The sequence below is a fragment of the Macaca fascicularis genome, chromosome 8 (genome assembly GCF_037993035.2).
Source record: "Macaca fascicularis isolate 582-1 chromosome 8, T2T-MFA8v1.1".
NCBI lineage: Eukaryota > Metazoa > Chordata > Mammalia > Primates > Cercopithecidae > Macaca > Macaca fascicularis.
The window spans coordinates 70,803,649-70,822,607 of record NC_088382.1 but is presented as its reverse complement, the minus strand read 5'-3'; the positions used below and the strand labels follow the sequence as shown (position 1 = coordinate 70,822,607).

Here is an 18,959-nt window from a genome sequence, read left to right as displayed (position 1 = left end):
TGGATTGCAAACCATTGCAGTACCTGGCTCCTGTCACAGAAGAGAATCAGGTTTCTCTCATTTGTAATCTTGAAATCGAGCTTTCAGATCAAAATGCAGAGGCGGCAAGGGGACAATGGAGGAAGCCACCTGGAGTATAAAGTGATTCCTAAGCAGTATTTTGACTTAGTGCTACTATTTATTATACATTAGAAAACTATTAGGCTGTCCTTTAGCTACAACTCCAAATTTATCATGACATTTGTCTTGGAGCCCAGGAAGGACCTCATGAGAAGGGAAGGCTCACAGCAGGATCCAACTGTGGAGAGGCACCAGCACACTTAAGTAGCATGCCTGCAAACATGTGAAATGGGATTCTGCCATCTTTGTTCAAGTGAAGAATATTTCAACCTGCTTAGGAGCTAAACACATTTTTAGAGTAAATCATTCTGCCGGGCGCGGTGGCTCACGCCTGTAAGCCCAGCACTTTGGGAACTGAGGCAGGCAGATCACTTGAGGTCAGGAGTTTGAGACCAGTCTGGCAAACATGGTGAAATCTCATCTCTACTAAACATACAAAAATTAGCCGGGCATGGTGGCAGATGCCGTGAGCCGAGGTCATGCCACTGCTCTCCAGCCTGGGTGACAGAGCAAGACACCATTTAAAAAAAAAAAAAAAAAGAGTAAATAGTTCTGAAAGTAAAGATATTAGATGTAAAAATATTTGAAATTTTTTCACTACCTTATTCTTTAATTTCATTTAAATTACATAGTACACATTTGATTAAGGAGATCCAAATTAAAATTCAACTCTACATCTGTAGATCCAAAACAAGGTTTATAGACCAATAGATCTATCGGGACGGTGGCGCTATGTTGCACTGCATAAAATAACTTATAATACTTAGAAAACGATCATCCTAACCCTTACCAGAAAATCTTCAAATTAAGCGGCTCCTCTGCCAAAAATCTCAGTGGTGAAATGCTTAGAGTCTTACATTAGGTAAAATATTTCAGAAGGTAATTTATTCATCTATTTTGCCAAATGTAGCTTATTTTACTACATCTGTAAAACTGTGGTAAATCTTACCTGTGCTTAAGAAAACATAAAATTGCTCATTAGAGAGCCAAGTTGAATGAATAAGATGTATTCTAACTTTTAAGTGCTTGTTAGAAGTCATTTACATTGTTTTGCTTCCTAATTTAAATTTATTGATGGCCCTAGAGACACAGAGATGTTTGCTGTAACACACATTGCTTCAACAACACTCATTCTCACCTCCTCTGTCAGAAGTAATTTCTAAAAACTCTTCCCACAGATAATTAACAAATAATTTTCATTGAACTAAAAAGAAAATTTTGTAACAGACATGATGGAAAAATTTCTTTTCCCAGTATCTTCTTCTAACAGTAATCACAACATTCTTATTTTAAAAAAACAGCATGGTGAACGTTCTTTATCTGTTAGTTTTTAGTAGTAGTCCTGAAGAATACAAATTATTCACTGAGAAGTTCATTTAAATTGGAGGGTCTACCTCTTCAAAACATATCCCAAGTCCATCCACGGCTTTCATTCTCCATTACTGCCCACTACCTTGACCCAAGGCTGCTACAGCCATCTCACAACTGGAATTCCTGACTCCCCTTTACAAGGGAGTTTTTTGAACTGCAGACATAATGATCTTTCAAAAACAAGAAAATGACCATTTTTTCTGCATAAAACCTTCAGAAGACTTTCTACAGCACTTAGCATGAAACCCAAATCCTCCACCAGGGCCATCCAGGCCCTATGTAATCTGACCATGCCTCCCAAGTTTTCAAAGCAGATGGCCTCTCCACTCCTTATTCCAAGCTTATTACCAACTCAAGGTCTTTGCATTTGTCATTCCTTTAGTATGGACCATTCTCCAACTACATCTCCGTCTGCCTACTGCTCATCACTCACGTGTGAGCTGTCTCCTCCATAGAGAGCTCTTTCCTGGCCATCCTATCACCTTATTTAAATCTTCCTTGCTCTGCAAACATTTTATTTGTATTCTGTTATCCATCTCTTCGTACTAGGATATAAGCTGCATGACGGCAGGGGACTAGTCTGTTTGCTTTCATTTCTATATTCCCAGCACAGCCTCTAGCACACAGCACCCAATGTTGCTGATGAATGTTAATTACACTAGCACAGTGCTTAGGAGCCTGGGCTTTGGAGTTAGATCAATCAGGGTTCAAATACCAGGCTAGCAATTTACTATCTCAGTAACTTATTTGGACAAATTCTTTTTAAAGACTTGATTTCTTTATAAAATAGAAGTATTTGTGGGACAAAATAAATCCAAATTTAAATGAGGTAGGTGGGATTCATTTCCTTAGCCAGAGTTAAGGCTCTAATTCAAGACTTTCTCTTAATTCCCAACCTCAAACTTAAGATGTTATGAAGGGGGAAAAACAGCAAACTTTCAGTCATCCTTATGTCATGATTTTCTTTCAGAGACCTAAAAGTGCAGTGTTTTAGGAGCATACACACAGGCTTCTGCAGTCAGACGGCCTGAGTTCAAGTCCTGCTCCTGCACTTAACTGCTGGCAGTGATACCAACTCCCGGGCCTCAGCCTCCTCAGGGAAGAACAGCACTTCCATCAGGGAGCAATGCCAGGAGAACCCTTGGCAGCTCAGTGCTTCCTCCACGCTAGGCACACCATCACACCCATTAGTATCTCACTGAATTGAAAATACTTCTTACTCATGCCTGTAATTCCAGCACTTTGGGAGGCCGAGGCGGGCGGATCACAAGGGTCAGGAGATCCAGACCATCCTGGCTAACACGGTGAAATCCCGTCTCTACTAAAAATACAAAAAAATTAGCTGAGCATGGTGGCAGGCGCCTGTAGTCCCAGCTACTAGGGAGGCTGAGACAGGAGAATGGCGTGAACGCAGGAGACGGAGCCTGCAGTGAGCCGAGATCACACCACTGCACTCCAGCCTGGGCGACAGTGAGACTCCGCCTAAAAACAACAAAAATAAAATGCTTCTAACTTAGGTAGATTCAAGATCTACTACCAAGAATGAATTTCACTGGAAGAACAAAATGCATTTTCCAATATGAAAATGTGAATGACATTAAAGCCATGTCAACAGATGCTGGAAGGCGCACATAACAAGCCAGTGAGCCCCATCAACTCAGGGGTCCTCTGACCATGAGCAACTGATGGCTTTGCTTTGAAGATCATCAATGCTCTTCAAATCTTATTCTAACAGTGTCACGTTATATTCTCTATTTACAGAGGCTCATAGGAAAATTTCCAATACTACAAAGAACTTTTAAAAAACACCCTTTAATGACTCATTTTATTAAGCAAATTCTCCCTGCTAACATCTTTGTTACTTAAATACTTAAATTCTCTATACTTTAGGCAGATCTAGTTTTACTTTTCGGTGTTTGAATAATTCCCTTTCAAAAAATATTCTCTTCAAGGCACTTTCCTCCAATGTGCACAGCCCATTCACTTTCAGCAGACAACGGTGATGATAAATAAAAGCCATCACAGGATCTGTAAGGTGGACGGTTCAGGTTGTTCCTTTCCCAGAATCATTAAGGGGCATAAATGAACTGAATCTCATTGTCTGGGAGGAATTTGGACCACCTGTCTGGCAGCACACTGGCTGGGGGTGGACTGTGTGCGGATGTCCTGGGGGGAGGGTGTGGAGGAAGGCAACACACACAAAACACTCTCGTCCACATCCCTTCCTCTGCTTTTTAACTGGATGAAAATATGGCTTTGTGTTGGTTCAGGTGACATAAAAAGGTGAAAACAGTAGATCTCAAATTATATTTTACTTTAAATATCAAAGGTCGAAAAGGGGTCCACAAATCAGTAGCTCCTGAGACCGTGCGTGCGCGCGTGCGTGCTTAAGTCGGTCTGTTTCAATTCCACATGGGTTTTTCCACACACTGGTTCCTGGCATCGAGCGCTGGTCTGCAGGACACCAGAGTGCCTTTGTGTCCCTTGCTGACACTACTGCATTGTGTTTTTCTACCCATTAACCAAGGATAAATGACCTAGATATTGTGCCTATTAAAGCCTCATTTTTCTTTTGCCCTTTTGTTCTTCAGTGTACCACATTATCACACGCTGCACACATTTCTAAGTATTCTCAGTCTCAGATGCCCTTTTGAGGGAGTAATAGGAGCTTTTTGTATGCATTTCTGTTGAGATATCTGGAGTGGAATTATGTGAGAGTAATTCAAGGTTTTCTTTCCTGTCTAGTCTTGGAGACAGTTTAGTGTATTACTAAAAGCTAATCTAGTATAAGAGGATATATCAAGAAACTACAAAAGCCAGAATGCTGTATTTGCATCTATTGCGAATACAAAAAATAGAGTGAACACCAGTTTCCCTATATACTACATTCTATAATTACATCTCTGCATATCATGGGTCACTTTTATTAAAAGCATCATTACTACAGTTGGCAGCAATTTACATTTTATCTTACATGATAGCAGTTTTCCAAGAAAAAAATAAAAGGACATCACAACAAAGAAAAACAATACATTTACAAAGTCATGTCTGTAAACTTCAAGGCTAGTTTAGAGCTGAGGTAATGCTGTTTTAGCTTTGTGGCTAAAGTAACAAAGTCCTTTAATTTAAAAAAGGTACCTGATTCTCTCTTCTCTCACTCTTTATTTATTCATCTATTTATTTTGTTTTTACCAGTGCATTACAAGACCACAAGACAATGGAACTGTAGTTCTGTCTGGCAAGAACCCTCCCAGTAGGTGAGTTTTCCAAAGGGACCCTTCACATTCAACAGCTGCCTTATTATTGCTGCGCCTCGGGACAGAGGCGTTCACACTAGCGTGGAGATTGTCAGAGTGGGTGGATGTGTGTGGATGCGCGAGTGTGGGAACCCCATACAGTCAAAAAGGGAAACAAATGAGCAAGGATGATATGTATGGTAAATTTCAGCTTGACCTTCACAGCAAAAAAATTAAAAATTAAAATTAAAAAATTAAATATATAACTTCATACTTCCTTTGAGCAGCACCTTCTTCCATTAGTGCCACTCAGTTACAAATTGCTCTTTATTATAATACCAATGGTACCAAGAGAAAAAAAAAAGCAGAGCATTATGTAAGTTTCCTTAAAAAGACATGATCACCTCTCAAATTTCATCTCTCCTAGGGATAATAAATAATGCACTGCACAATACTTAATGACCAAGATACCTTTTGACACACCTGTATAACATGACTTGAACTTTTTTTTTTTTTTGCTACACTATGTTACAGAACAGCTTATAAAACTAGGTATGAACATTAACTGTGAGTGTAAACAGTAGGACTACCACTTGTCAAAAGTTTTAAACACTTGAACTGGAACTGGTACTGGTTATTCATCATTTTCATTGTTTTCTATTTCGTCCCCTCCATCAAGTGAGTCTAGCTCTTCACCCTGTGCTATTTCGTCTTCTAAGAGGGAGGACTCTGCAGTCTTATCCAGGCTCTCCTCGGCATCGCTGCCTTCAAGGGTCTCTCCATCTTTAAAGGGTCCTCCCTCGGCCTTGTCAGCAGCAGCCTTTTCTTCGCTCGAGCCCACGGCATTCTGAAGTCCTGCCAATGCTGGGAACCCAGGCAGCGTCAATCCCCCCAGTCCTGGAGGTAGAAACATGGATGGGTAGAAGAGGCCTGGGGCCATGGTGGACAGGAGGAAAGGGTTGAAGGCTAGTGGGTTTGAGGGCAATCCGGCCGGGGCAGTAGCAGCACCAACAGATCCATTCGCAGAGTCAGCAGCCGAAACAGCATCTGTGCTTTTCTCAGAGTCTTTGTTCTCGTCTTCATTCTCATTTCCTTTCTCCTCTCCTTTTGAAGTGCTGTCTTCCGGTTCTCCTTGACTAGAAGCAGTAGTGGTGTTTCCAGTAGCAGCTGACAGAGGGTTATTCAACAGCCCGCCCAAGCCAAACACGTTGGGCAGGCCCGCCATTCCTGGCAGCATCAGGGGCAGCACAGCAGCAGGGTTCTTCGCATCGCCTCCGGCGGTGGCAGCTGTTGCCAGTCCTGGAGGGAAGCCCATGAGGCCTGCCAGCTGGAGCGACTGGAGATTCTGGAGATTCTGAAGGCTCGTCAGGTCCATTCCAGCAAACAGGCTGTTCACCAGCAAAGGGTTGATCCCTGACGTGGAGGCCACAGCAGCAGCGGCCGCGGCTGCTCTGGCGATCTCACTTTTGGGCCTTCTTCCTCTTCTGCTCGCTCCCTCTCCCCGCACCACAGGCCCAGTGAGAAGGCGGTCAAACATCGACTCGGGAACAAAACCCTGGAGGAGAGGGGAGGCAAACAATGGCTATAAAGGCCGCCGAAGACAACTTGATCTCAATGTGAGCCTCTGTGGTGAACCTGCCATTCCAAATAGAAAGACCTAAGTAGTTCTTCCCTTCTAACAGCTCAATGATAAAACTTAATGACAGCAAAACTTGTTTTTATTATTATGTTAGCTTGCTGAACTGCAGAAAAATTGCTCAAGGCTACTCATCAGTGAGATAAATGTCAAGTTAGCTGCATCCATAACTAACTCAAGAAATCATACATCAGGAAGTACATGATGGGGTACAAAAATAAAGTTAGACAGGATGAGTAAGATCTAGTTTTCGGTAACAACAGGGTGACTACATAGTCAACAATAATTTATTGTATGTTTTAAAATAACTAAAAGAGTATAATCGCATTGTTTGTAATACAAAGGGTAAATGCTTGAGGTGAGGCATACCTCATCTACCCAAAGTGATTATTATGCACTGTGTGCTTGTACAAAAATATCTCATGTACCCTATATATACACCTACTATGTACCCATAACACATTTTTATAAAGGAAAGTACATAATGTATAATTATATCAAATCATCACTTGAAGCCAGGTGCCGTGGCTCATGCTTGTAATCCCGACACTTTGGGAGGCCAAGATTAGAGAGGATTTCTTGAGCCCAGGAGTCTGAGACCAGCCTGGGGCACATAGCAAGACCCTATCTCTATGAAATTAAAAAAAATTATCCAGATGTGGTGGCATATGCTTGTCATCTCAGCTACTTGGCTAATCAGGAGGCTGAGATGGGAGGACTGCTTGAGCCCAGGAGTCTGAGGCTGCCAAGTGAGCTATGATTACACCATTGCACTCCAGCCTGGGTGACAGAGCAAGACACTGTCTCTTAAAAGAAAAAAACACCATGCTGTACACCTTGAATATATATTTGATTCATCAGTTAATTTTTGTCAATTAAATATCTGTCAATTAAAAAAATTTTTTGGCTGGGCAGTGGCTCACACCTGTAATCTGAGCACTTTGGGAGGTCATGGCAGACAGACTGCTTGAGGTGAGTTCGAGACCAGCCTGGGCAATGTGGCAAAATGCCTTCTCTACAAAAAATACAAAAACTAGCCAAGCTTGGTGATGTGTGCTTGTAGTCCCAGCTGCTTGGGAGGCTGAGGTGGAGGATTGCTTGAGCCTGGGAGGTTGAGGCTGTAGTGAGCTGTGATTTTGCCACTGCACTCCAGTCTGGGTGACAAAGACCTTGCCTCAAAAAACAAACAAACAAAAAAGATATTGTATGGGAGAAAATTTATGAAATAGTATAACATAATATAAACCCAGGATGTTTTATCCCCTCTATAATGTGTTATTTTGGATATTTCAAATATGTGTAAGAGAAAAAGTATTTTTGAAATATGGAAAATGTAATTATATTTTATTATCTACCCTAGAAAAATGAAAACTTATGTTCACACCAAAACCTGTACACAATTGCTTATAGCAGCTCTAGTCATAGTTTCAAAAATCAGGAAATAACCCAGATGTCCTTCAGCGTGTGAGGGCTAAGCCGTGCAGTGTCACATCTATGCAATGGAGAGAGCTACTCGGCAACAGAAAGGAGTGAACTGTGACACGTGACCATCGATGACCTTCCATATGATGAGCAAAAGAAATTGCTCAGTTCTTCCAAACTTATGTCCTTCATGCTTACATTTTATGACATTCTCAAAAAGACAGGGATGGAGAACAGGTCAGTGGCAGCCAGGGGCTGGGGGTAGGGGAAAGGACAGTATGAGGGAACTTGAGGGGGTAGGGGGATGGAACCCTATTCTGACTAAGGTGTCAGTTCACAAACTCACACGTGTGTTAAGACTGACAGAACGTTACACTGAAAGAAAAGTCAGTTTTAATGTATAATTAAAACAAATAATCAGCATGTCATGAATGAACTTTTAAAAAGCTAGTAATAACAAAACCTTTTAGGTAGAACTGTTGTATTTTTTTGTTGTTTTTCTTAAATCAGAAATCACAGTTAATCTTAATGATCTCAACCACCATACATCCCATTCCACAGGTGAGCTGTTAAGTAGACTTACCTGGGGCAGTTCCCCTTGGAGAAGTCTACCTCCAAGACTGTGAATGTATGTTTCCATACAAACCTTTTAAATTGGAGCTGACAAATGAATTCACTTTGGATTAATGATGTATTGATGTAAGAAATGATATATTAATGATGTATGAAATGATGTATGAAAATGATGTATTATGTCAATTCTTTTAAGCTAAGTTACAACTGAATAATTAATGCCCAACAGAAAACAAGACAGACTCGGGAAAACAGTTTTGTATAGCTACCTTTCTTGACAGAAATGCAGTTTGTACTTACAGATTGCTTAACTATATCAGTCCAGTCTGGAGCAACTGCAAATTCAGGATTTTCTTCTAGCCACCTGGGTAGATCCTTCATCGGAGGCGCCATAGCTCCACCCATCTGGGTAGAGGCATTTGACAAATGATTAAAAACACAGTCTTCCCTCTCCTCTCTGTTAATCTACTCCCTACTCCTTCTATAATACACACACACACACACACACACACACACACACACATATACATATGCAATCTGGCAGACAGGATTCTTTTCCCTTACAGAAGAGGGCAGGATAAAACACTTCTTTCTGGGCTAAGAAATCACATAGTGATCAGTTCCCTTTCCCAGCGTTTACCTTCTTCCCATTTCGTTTATTGACAACAGGCACCCTTTCTTCTCCCGTCAAAGTGTTTATATCCAATTTATTAGGGTTTCGACATCTATGTCGTTTCTGTTTCGGTTTCTGAAATGAGGAAAATAGCACATCTGCATTCTTCTGCAAAAGAAAAAACATATTTAGTAAAACTGGTATTTAGTACTTAGTCTTCTCTATATAAATGCCAAAGAAAACTGTCAGATCATCTTCAATTATTATGGAAGTTTCAAGAATCATTTTAATTATTAATATTAGAAACCATATTCTTCTCTTTGAAAGAAAAAACTCCTTCTTTACCCCTGTCCATTAAGGAACATGTAAGTGCTGGCTTTTCCTTTTGTCTATCAATAAGCTCACTTAAAGTTTTTCTTTAAATGTTTAACCAAGTTGTGATATTTTTAAAGGAGGCTTTCTATAGTACTTTTACTAATTTCTAGTTAGTGGCTTGAATGAACACAAGAGATGATACCCCATCAACAACATGAGACTGTCTGTAATGGGAACTAACCAACAAATAGACAGATCTTGTGAGGGGGTAGGGGTACATTCTGAGTGGCAAGAACACTAGGCTGAACAAACAAAATAACACAACAAAATAAAATGTAAAACCCCACATTTAAGTTTTTAAAAATCAATCACATAAATTTGGAAAGCAAAAGACTTGCATTGCTAGCCAGCAAACAGTTTGTGTGACAAACCATTTGGAGATATGAACTGTCTAATGTTTAATATAAGGCACCAGCGTTAGTTGCCGTAAAAGCAGCTAATACAATCTTGGGCTGCACTAACTGGTCAAATCTCTGGAAGTAATGGCTTCATAGCACTCTGGGATGGCGAAGCCTTGTCTGGAGACTAGAGAAAGTGCATTCAAGAGTGTTACCCCAATACTAAGACCGCCTGGAAACAATGCCATGGAAAGAATAACTGAAGAAGTCACATGAGTTTGACGGGAGAAGCAAACAGTAAGGAAATGCATAATGCACATCTTCAAATAACCATAAGGCTGCCTTCAGTAAGACAGACCTAAAGCTAGTATCTGAAATGAAGAAGATTCAACAACAAAGACCTGGGAAATGTTTGAGACCAGGAAACATTCAAGGAAAAGGCAGAGGGACCAGCTTTCAGGGATTTCTATGTTGTAAGGGAATGAAGTGGACCGGCCTGCAATATTCCTTCCAACTCTAAACTCTGCAATACTCACTGGTACATAACTTGGCATATCAACAGTGTAAGTAGGGTGCAGCTTCAGCCATTCAACTAAATCCTTATTTTTAGGAGCATCTTCCCCCACCAGCCTTGTCCCATCTTCGAGATTGATAACAGGGATCCGTGTGTCTGGGTCCAGCTGTCCGGGAGAAGGAATGTTTCTTGTTGGTGGGGTCTCTATATCTTCTTCAAAAGCTTTGGTCACCTCAGCATCCTCCTGCAGAAAGTTCACAATGGTATGAATTCTCACACAAAGAGAGAGCCTCTGACAATGTCCTATTTCAAGAAAATGCTATCCTAGAATGGATCTTTGATCAAAAAGGGAAAATAGTTACTAGAAACAATGTCAGTTTGGGAACAGCTATTAAAAGTCAGAAAAAGAGGCTGGGTGCAGTGGCTCACGCTTGTAATCCCAGCACTCTGGGAGACTGAGGTGGATGGATCACCTGAGGTCAGGAGTTATAAAAAATACAAAAAATAGCCAGGCATGGTGGTGCTTGCCTGTAATCCCAGTTACCTGGGAGGCTGGGGCAGGAGAATCACTTGAACTCAGGAGGCAGAGGTTGCAGTGAGCAGAGATTGCGCCACTGCACCCCAGCCTAGGCGATAGAGTGAGACTTTTTCTCAAAAAAAAAAAAAAAAAAAAAAAGTTAGAAGACGAAACTTTTATATCATTCTTCACACTGTAGAATAGTAAGAAGGTAAAAAATGTATAGTCCACTAAGGTTCCATGCTTTGAAACCCTAAGCCAGCCACTGGGAATACAATATGGGGAGTATAGTCTGAGCTGATATGCATGAAGGGCGGCCTCTCAAGCTCTCTTGGAGATCCCCAAATTAAATTAAAGATAAATTTAATTTATCAAAATAAATTAAAGATATTATTTAATAATGTTTAGATATTAATTAATTAACAAAATAAATTGAAGATAATTTATACTAAAGGAATTTCTAAAAGCCAGTTTATATGCAACTTATTGGCAATCTGTGCATAATATAATTTTGCTGGTAGTGGGACATTCTGTCTCAGGTATGTGTGGCAACATTGGAAAAAACAACACTAACTGAAGTCTACAGTTATTTCAACCTCCAGACACCCATTTCTCCTTCCCCACAGCTCTACCATGGTCCAGGCCTGCGTCACTTCCCACCCAGGTTATTGCAATATTCCTAAATGGTCTCCCTGATTCTAACCCCACCTGTCTTCAATCCAACCTCCACACCACAATGCTAGAGTCAGTTTTCTAAAATGCAGCTTTTCCCAGTTCAAAAAATTATGTCACATCACTCTCCTATTTTTTTCAATAACTGCATTCCTATTACCTCCAGGACAAAATCCAAGTTCTTCCGAATGGCATCAAAGCCCTCCATGATTTGCATCCTGCTTTCTCTCCAAGCTCATCTCTGCTGAAGCTCACTTCCTCAGCAAATTCCTCAGTTCGTCAGACCCAAGAGACTCTCTACTCTTACACATGTTCTCTGCCAACCCTTTTAAAATGACCAACTCCTGCATGATCTTCAAAACTTAACTGAAGTACAGCCATCCATAGGGAAACTTCTTCATCTGTTTCTCCCCATATCCTCTTCCCTCTACTCCCAGGCTTCCTTTGGGCTCATAAAGTACCCTAGACATGTCTTGGTCATGGCACACGTGCACAACCAGGACACATTATTATTTATCTGTTACCCCTTCCTAAACACTGCATTCTCTAGTGCAAGCACTTGTCAGGACTGTGTTTTTTGACTCTCAGTGCCGGCACAGGGAATAGTGCCAGCTTGTCCACTGTTGCTGAATGCATTCTTTTTCATGGCAGCACAGTTAAGAGTGCTGACAAAATACTAAATTCTAGGATCTGTCCTCTTTCATCCAGGTAACACTGCTGGCCTTTACATCTCTTTCCTACTCGGTTTATTTACAGATCGATCAGTGCTTTCCTTGTATTTTATGTGCATGCACATCACCCCCGACAACACCAAATGAGGAATCCCTACATTTCAAAATGTGACAGTTAAAAAAAAAAAAGTTTTAAAAACACATTCTCTAACTTCAATTAGGAATTTTCTCAGGCTTTCTAAATGTGACTTCAGAAAAATATCAACAAATTCTTAAAGACTTAAAATAGTGAAATGAATAAAATCAGTCTCACATTTAAAATAGGGTGTGTAGAAGAAAGCACCTGGGTTGCATTACTAATTCCTAACACCTGGTCCAGAGATAAAGCTGTGTCATGATCCAAATATTGAACATAATTGCCTGTAATCCCAGTACTTCAGGCGGCTGAGGTGGGTGGATTACTTGAGCCCAGAAGTTCGAGACCAGCCTGGGCAACATGGTGAAACCCTGTCCCCACCAAAAATACAAAACAATTAGCCGAGTATGGTAACACACGCCTATAGTTCCATCTACTCGGGAGGCTGAGGTGGGAGAATCACTTGAGCCCGGGAGGTGAAGGCTGCAGTGAGCCAAGATTGTGCCACTGTGCTCCAGCCCGGGTGACAGAGTGAGACCCTGTCTCAAAAACAAACCCTGTTTCAAAACACAAAAAACCCTACAAATATTGAACATGATAATAAACAAAAAGAAGTGTCAGCTGCAGAAACTTCCTAATTTGTTAAAGTTTATGGAGAAAGAATTTATCAGTCAACAAAATCTATCAAAGAAGTAGTTTCAAACAGAAAGGCTAATGACTAGTGCTACAACTCTGTTTCAGGGCCATACCCCTAGAAATGGTGTTTTAACTTACGGAAAACATATAAGTCACAGCTAGTCCATTACAAAGTATACTTTTACAGGATTCCGAAAACAATCATACCATCAACAAATGTGACCATTATGATGACTGGTGCATTGGTAATCAATTTTGAAAAAAAATTTTTTTTATTTTTTTGAAACGCAGTCTTGTTCTGTCGCCCAGGCTGGAGTACAGTGGCGCGATTGTGGCTCACTGCAACCTCCACCTCCCGGGTTCAAGCAATTCTCCTGCCTCAGCATCCTGAGTAGCTGGGATCACAGGCACATGCCACCAGGCCAGGCTAATTTTTATAATTTGAGTAGAGGCAAGGTTTTGCCATTTTTGCCAGGCTGGTCTTGAACTCCTGACCTCAAATGATCTACCTGCCTCGGCCTCCCAGAGTGCTGGGATTACAGGCGTGAGCCACCGTGCCCGGTCCAATTTTGAAAATTTACTCTGAATGCTTCTGTTTTAATTAGACTCCACCAGAGGGCAAACAAATTTCAGTGAATGTTATTTTTCGTTTCTGAACTTCAACTCAACCATGTCTTATCCTGCCTTCTTATTAAGCTTTCTCTGGGTTCAAGAAATAGAAAATGGGCAAATAATAATAGGGATGGAGTAAGAAAAAACATGCTGCAACAGACAACTGTCTTCCCTCAATCTCAAATTTCAGTATTTCCCAAGCTATGTCCCACTGCTTGAGGAAGGGCCCAGGATGGCCCAGTACCTGGAAGGCTTCCCAGAGCACCCACTCTTCACAACACAGACAAGGAGCTCCAGCCACTATGGTGACTGGGGCTTCTAGTCAATAGGTTCAAGATATATAGTGCTAAACCATTTTTTAAAAAAACGCATGTAACTGTGCTCTTTGGGATAAAATTCTGGTCATCAGTGAGTCAGGCACCACATTTTTGGGTGAGATGTAGTTGAAGCAGATTAAGAAAGAAAATCATTTTGATTATACTGCATTCATTTATTTCCTCTGAATTGAGAAAGGGAAAGTCAAAATCCATTGGTTCATACGTTCTATTCAAACCTATTCTAGTAAAGATGCAGCTCAGATTTTTAAAATACTTACGGAGGTAGGAGAATTTGCCGTCACTAGCTTTTTATGTTAACACAAATCTTAGGTCCAAAACGAAACATTTATACTAATTCTAATAAATGCCAGGCCTAAAACATATCAATAGCTTTAAGAGCAGAAACTTGTTTCACCTCGAGAATTCAGAGATAACAATTCTAGGCTCAGAAGAACATGTTTCTGGGTTGGGCTGTTCTTCTGAGAGCAATCAACACATCAGAACTTGGGAAGAATACATCCTCAAGCTACAGTTCGTTCAGGCCAAGTGATCTGTATCAATGATCAGAATCATGACTGTTCACTGTAAAACTATTTCTTTAGTGGAGGAAGCTGGCTTTCATACCATGCTGCTGAGAGAAACACAGCCCAGCAGCGTGAGCATCGCGGGACCCTCAGTTGTCAACATGTGCAATCGCCATGCAGGCAAGCTCCCCGACTTACTGCACTCAATGACGTCCGTTTGTGGCTCATGAAAAGCAGATCAAGGCCCTCCACATTTTTCCTCCTTCCCCGCCTCCTCTTCATGGGAGGCTCTCCATCCACTAGGGAGCCATTAAGGAGATGCCTTGTGGGTGTGCGCGAAAGGCCTGCTTGGAGCAGTTCCATTTGAGTCTTAAAGGCATCAGACACTGGTGTCGAGACATTAGGCAAGATAAACTTTGAAGAAAGAGATGAAAAATTTGAGGTAGAGCTTGTTGCCTCTCTTGAGGCCTTCGATAAATCTACAACTTTTTCTTGTCCATTTTCTGAGACCACCTGAGACTCTCGAAGCTGGGCAACCATCTCCATGAGATTTCGCCTCTTGGCAGCTCTTTCGGCCTCAATTTCGATTTTTCTCCTCCTCCTCCTCCGCTGGCGAGGGACAGAGAGGTTGAGGGCATCTTCCTATTGAAAAATTCCAACAGAGTAGGGTTGCAGTGAGCCAGAATTGTATCGGCTATATGGGCTGGTTTTAGAAATAAGGAACAAGAAGGTTAAGGAATTAAGCATTCACGACTGGTGCACAGAGCTGAGGAAACAGCAGCTATCTTATTTCTAAGCAGGACCAGTGAAATATAAGCTCCCAAACTCAGTTAAGGCTTAGAGGGCTCCCTTTTAAGCTGCAGAAACAAGCCATTCTAACTTACTTTTGATAACTGAGGAGAAGTAGTGAGGTCCTCACTCCCACTAATGCTGGCTTGGCCGACCATGGAGAGCTCAGCAAAGCTCCTCTTCTGCAAGGGGCTGTCCACTGTGGTGGGTGTGTAACCTGGGATGAGGCCTTGGAAATCAAACATCTGGCGCCTATTTACTGGCCATTTGCTTTTCAACACTGCTTCACAGATGTTGTCTAATCGGTTTATCATTACTCTATCCTGGAGGGAGAAGAAAAGTCACAAGAAATTTTAACAAAGCCCTGGTTAAAATTACTAGATAAATACATCCATCAAGATGCAAAAGAGCATAAAATGTTTAAAAGTCAACTGGAGGACAAAGAGTAAAAGAAAACAAAAGGCAAGAAACCAAGTAAGAAAGTAAATAAACAAAATCTCCTATAATGGCATTGATCTGGCAGAAGGTCCTAGGTGGCTTCAACACAGAAAACATGCTATTTTTAAATTACAAACACTGAACTTCGTAAAACAGAAAAATGTACTAAATAATCACCACCTTCAAAATATCTTCATATTTAAAAAGTAACTCTTATACAAGCTCCACAGACCTCTGCTGGTGGACGTCAGTGGATGACAATGGAAACCCTGCATTAGCATCTTGCTGCCCAGGCCCTTCAGATCTACAGGCTGGATTGCAGTCCCAGGAAGTGGGACATCATTAGCGTCACTATTAATAAAGTTCAGCATTATGAAATGGGCACCAACCTAGGAACACCTAATGAATGTCAATTTGCATTCCCTACCTATTATCACTTCAAATTTCATTGAAGCGTGTACACTAAAAATTTCTAATTACAGCTTTAGACTGAGTTTCCCTAGATTAAAAGTGCCTGCTACTATAACCTTTGACTGATCTGGGAAACTCCCTCCTACACTCAATAAAGGAGGTTAGCATAACAGGGGAACTAAAGGGACAGACAGAGGAAAGAAAATATCTTTGACAGTACATTCTTTGGTCAAAATTTTCACCTTGTTTCTTAAACAACAATAATACTGGGAAAGACCAGCCTGAGGGTAGGCTGACTGAAGCTCATTTTTTGTGTTGTTTTAAACCAGACAGCCCTGTTATGGTGATTAGGATGATAGACCTAAATTATACGGGGAATTATTATAAAATTATACTATTTAGCCAAAAAAGTAATTTCCATTTTGCTTTTGGTTACAGATAACTACATTTGGAATTATCTCATAATGTGTTAAGAGCAAATGGGTCAACAGTATACCCTCTCCCAAGTCAAGAAGCTGGTAGGTTTCCAAAAATATAAAGTTGTCTTAAATCTGAAGGCTTTATTTCACATAAAAAATTTTTAAAACACAGTAATAATCCACAGATTATACTAGACAACAGGGGTAAGTAACCTAAAAGCCACATGGAGCCAAAGATCCATCTATATAAACACTTCTATTTCTTATTATCTTTCTTTCACATCACATTTCTCATCCTATTAGAAAAGTGTTCTACAATTTTTTTCTTTGGGCTTTTTCAGATCATTCTTTAAAAGCGTAAGAAAAATCTATAGTCTTCATATACTGTGTCAAAAGTTTACCTTAAAATTATTTGAAAAATCAAGTTAGGAAGATTTCCTCTACCCTAATCCCTTTTGGTCAGCCAAACAACAACAGCAACATAAACCTGCCAACCTTAGGCCAAAATGAGAAGGCAAATGTTCTTTCATGAAGGAGCTGAGCTACTGAAGGATCTCCGTCCTCCATGTAGAATCCATCTCGGGTTTCATCTCTAGCAGTGCTCATGGAAGCATTGCTTTCTTCATCAAAATTCTTCCCTCTAGAGACAGCTCCTGCTGAGAAATGAGTTAATGTGCATTACTCACAACCACAGTATCAGGGAAACTGAAGTTTAGAAAGGACACGATTAAAAATGTGAATACTAATCAACTCCATTTTATTGAGTACCTACTACATGGCTAGAATGGTATTAGGCATTGTTGTCTAAAGCTTGTAACAGCCATTTCACATAGATGGTGTTATTTCCATCTTGCAGATGATGACAAGAGGCTGAGAGAGGTTAGTCACTAGCCACCTAGCACTGTGCAAGTAAACCTTACAGGAGGATGACAGCCAACCAAGTCATTGACTCAAGAGCCTATTTTCTTCCTCACAGAAAAAAGGGCTGACCTTCTGGCAAAAGTTGAAGGTTCCAGCTACAGCACAGTATGTGCTTCATTTTTACTTTGGGCCAGTTTCAGCAACCTTACTGCGACTTAAAAAATTGGTTATTTTTAGATTCTATTCCTACTCTTTACTTCTGAATCAAAACATAAGCACCAATTGTTTCAAAATGATTAACAATATTTACTCAGTGAATGGCCACCTTCCCTCACATTTGTCAAAATTAAAATCACATAGAATTCTTAATACACTGTCACTACAAGCTAACTTCCATCCTTAAACCAAAAGTTGCTAATGTGTCCATGCAACTCTTCTTAAGAGTTTACGTTGTTCAAAATACCATGGTTAGGTGCTATGAGGTGCCAGGGCAAAACACAGGTATAAGCAAAACTTGAAACTATCCCCTCATGGAAGAAAATGTACACTAAGTACTCGTGAAAAAGAAAAGAGCAGGTGCCATGCTGCCAGAAAGCAACATATCTCACAACCAGCTGCTGTGGGATCGGGAGAGGGGCCAGTGGTGAGGCCTTACCTTCAGGCTGGGAAGACTCTTCCGACTTATCGTCATCCTCCAGCTTTTCCTCTTCATCCTCTTCGGAACCTTTCTCTGAGATAGATTTGGACCCAGCATCTATGCCGACCTCGACACCTTTCAGTTCATTTTTCGCAGAGCTGGCCTCCGCCTCACATTCCCGCTTGCTCTCCTTTCCGCTGCCGTCGGTTTCTTCTTCCTCTTCTTTGCCCTCACCTTTCTCCTTGGCAGTTGAGTTTTCAGACTCCTCCACTTTGCCTTCCGCTTGTTCCAGTACCTTCTCATCTTGAATGTGAGCAGATGACATGACTGGAGGAGTCTGGCCAAATCCAACTGCCAGTGGGTTCAAGGAAGATGTATTACCTGCTCCTCTGTTTTGAGCAAAGTTTTTATGTGCATCCAAGAAGGATAACTCAGGGTCATTGAGGATGTGATAATCTGTCCGACTGACCCCATGTTTAGCAGCACCAACCAGCAAGTCTCGGTCATGCCGTCCACACTCCCACCACTCTGGCAGATCCAAGCTTGGCTGGCAGAGCTTAAGCCTCTCTCCCAGCTGGGGGTGATGGAGAACCTGCTCGCGGATCTTCCGTAGTAGCTCAATGCGGTACAGAGTTCGAGAGGCTCGCTCCTCTGTGATCGGCTCAATTATGGAGGAGAGGTCTGGCGGTTCTGTAACACAGAAGGGCTCATATTTACTTGGGAAGAACTCAAAAGCAGTCTACATTGTACACTTTCTTATGTTTCACTTTACTGGTCTTTTCACATAGAGCTTTGTTGCTAAATGTACCTACCATCATCTGGCTTGACAGGCATTCGACATACTCGCCTACACATGGCCACAAAACAACTGAAGTATTTCTCCAAACTTTCATCAGACTTTTTGTCAAGCCTGGCAAAGGCTCGAAATTGATTCCAGTCAAATTGCTGTTTCACAGGGTCAAAAATAACCCCAAAGGTAGATACCACACGGTAAAAATCAGCCTCTTCTCTTCTTGTCCACCTGTTAGAAAGATTATATTAGCTTGCATCACACTTCAGGAAAAGACTTAATATTTACTGTTTCTTTTCCCCTTTCTCCCAGACTTTATACATGGTAGTTA

General features: G+C 41.1%; 1 protein-coding gene across 13 annotated transcripts in view; it reads right to left on the bottom strand.

Annotated features, from left to right (window-relative positions):
- Positions 1 to 4,313: 4,313 nt before the first annotated feature.
- The window catches only part of CHD7 (chromodomain helicase DNA binding protein 7), a 188,502-nt gene continuing 173,856 nt past the window's right edge, over positions 4,314 to 18,959 (bottom strand). For 10 of the 13 annotated variants that reach the window (XM_045398308.3, XM_073998839.1, XM_045398306.3 and 7 more), the window contains 9 exons: positions 18,651 to 18,859; positions 17,857 to 18,528; positions 16,836 to 16,996; positions 15,168 to 15,395; positions 14,482 to 14,925; positions 10,221 to 10,442; positions 8,999 to 9,139; positions 8,659 to 8,763; positions 4,314 to 6,282 (listed from right to left, as the gene is read on the bottom strand). In XM_045398308.3, the coding sequence (XP_045254243.1) occupies positions 5,362 to 6,282; positions 8,659 to 8,763; positions 8,999 to 9,139; positions 10,221 to 10,442; positions 14,482 to 14,925; positions 15,168 to 15,395; positions 16,836 to 16,996; positions 17,857 to 18,528; positions 18,651 to 18,859 (3,103 nt within the window). In that variant the 3' untranslated portion in view covers positions 4,314 to 5,361. The remainder of the gene's footprint in view (positions 6,283 to 8,658; positions 8,764 to 8,998; positions 9,140 to 10,220; positions 10,443 to 14,481; positions 14,926 to 15,167; positions 15,396 to 16,835; positions 16,997 to 17,856; positions 18,529 to 18,650; positions 18,860 to 18,959) is intronic. The other 3 variants (XM_045398314.3, XM_045398313.3, XM_073998838.1) reach the window with 3 other exon arrangements.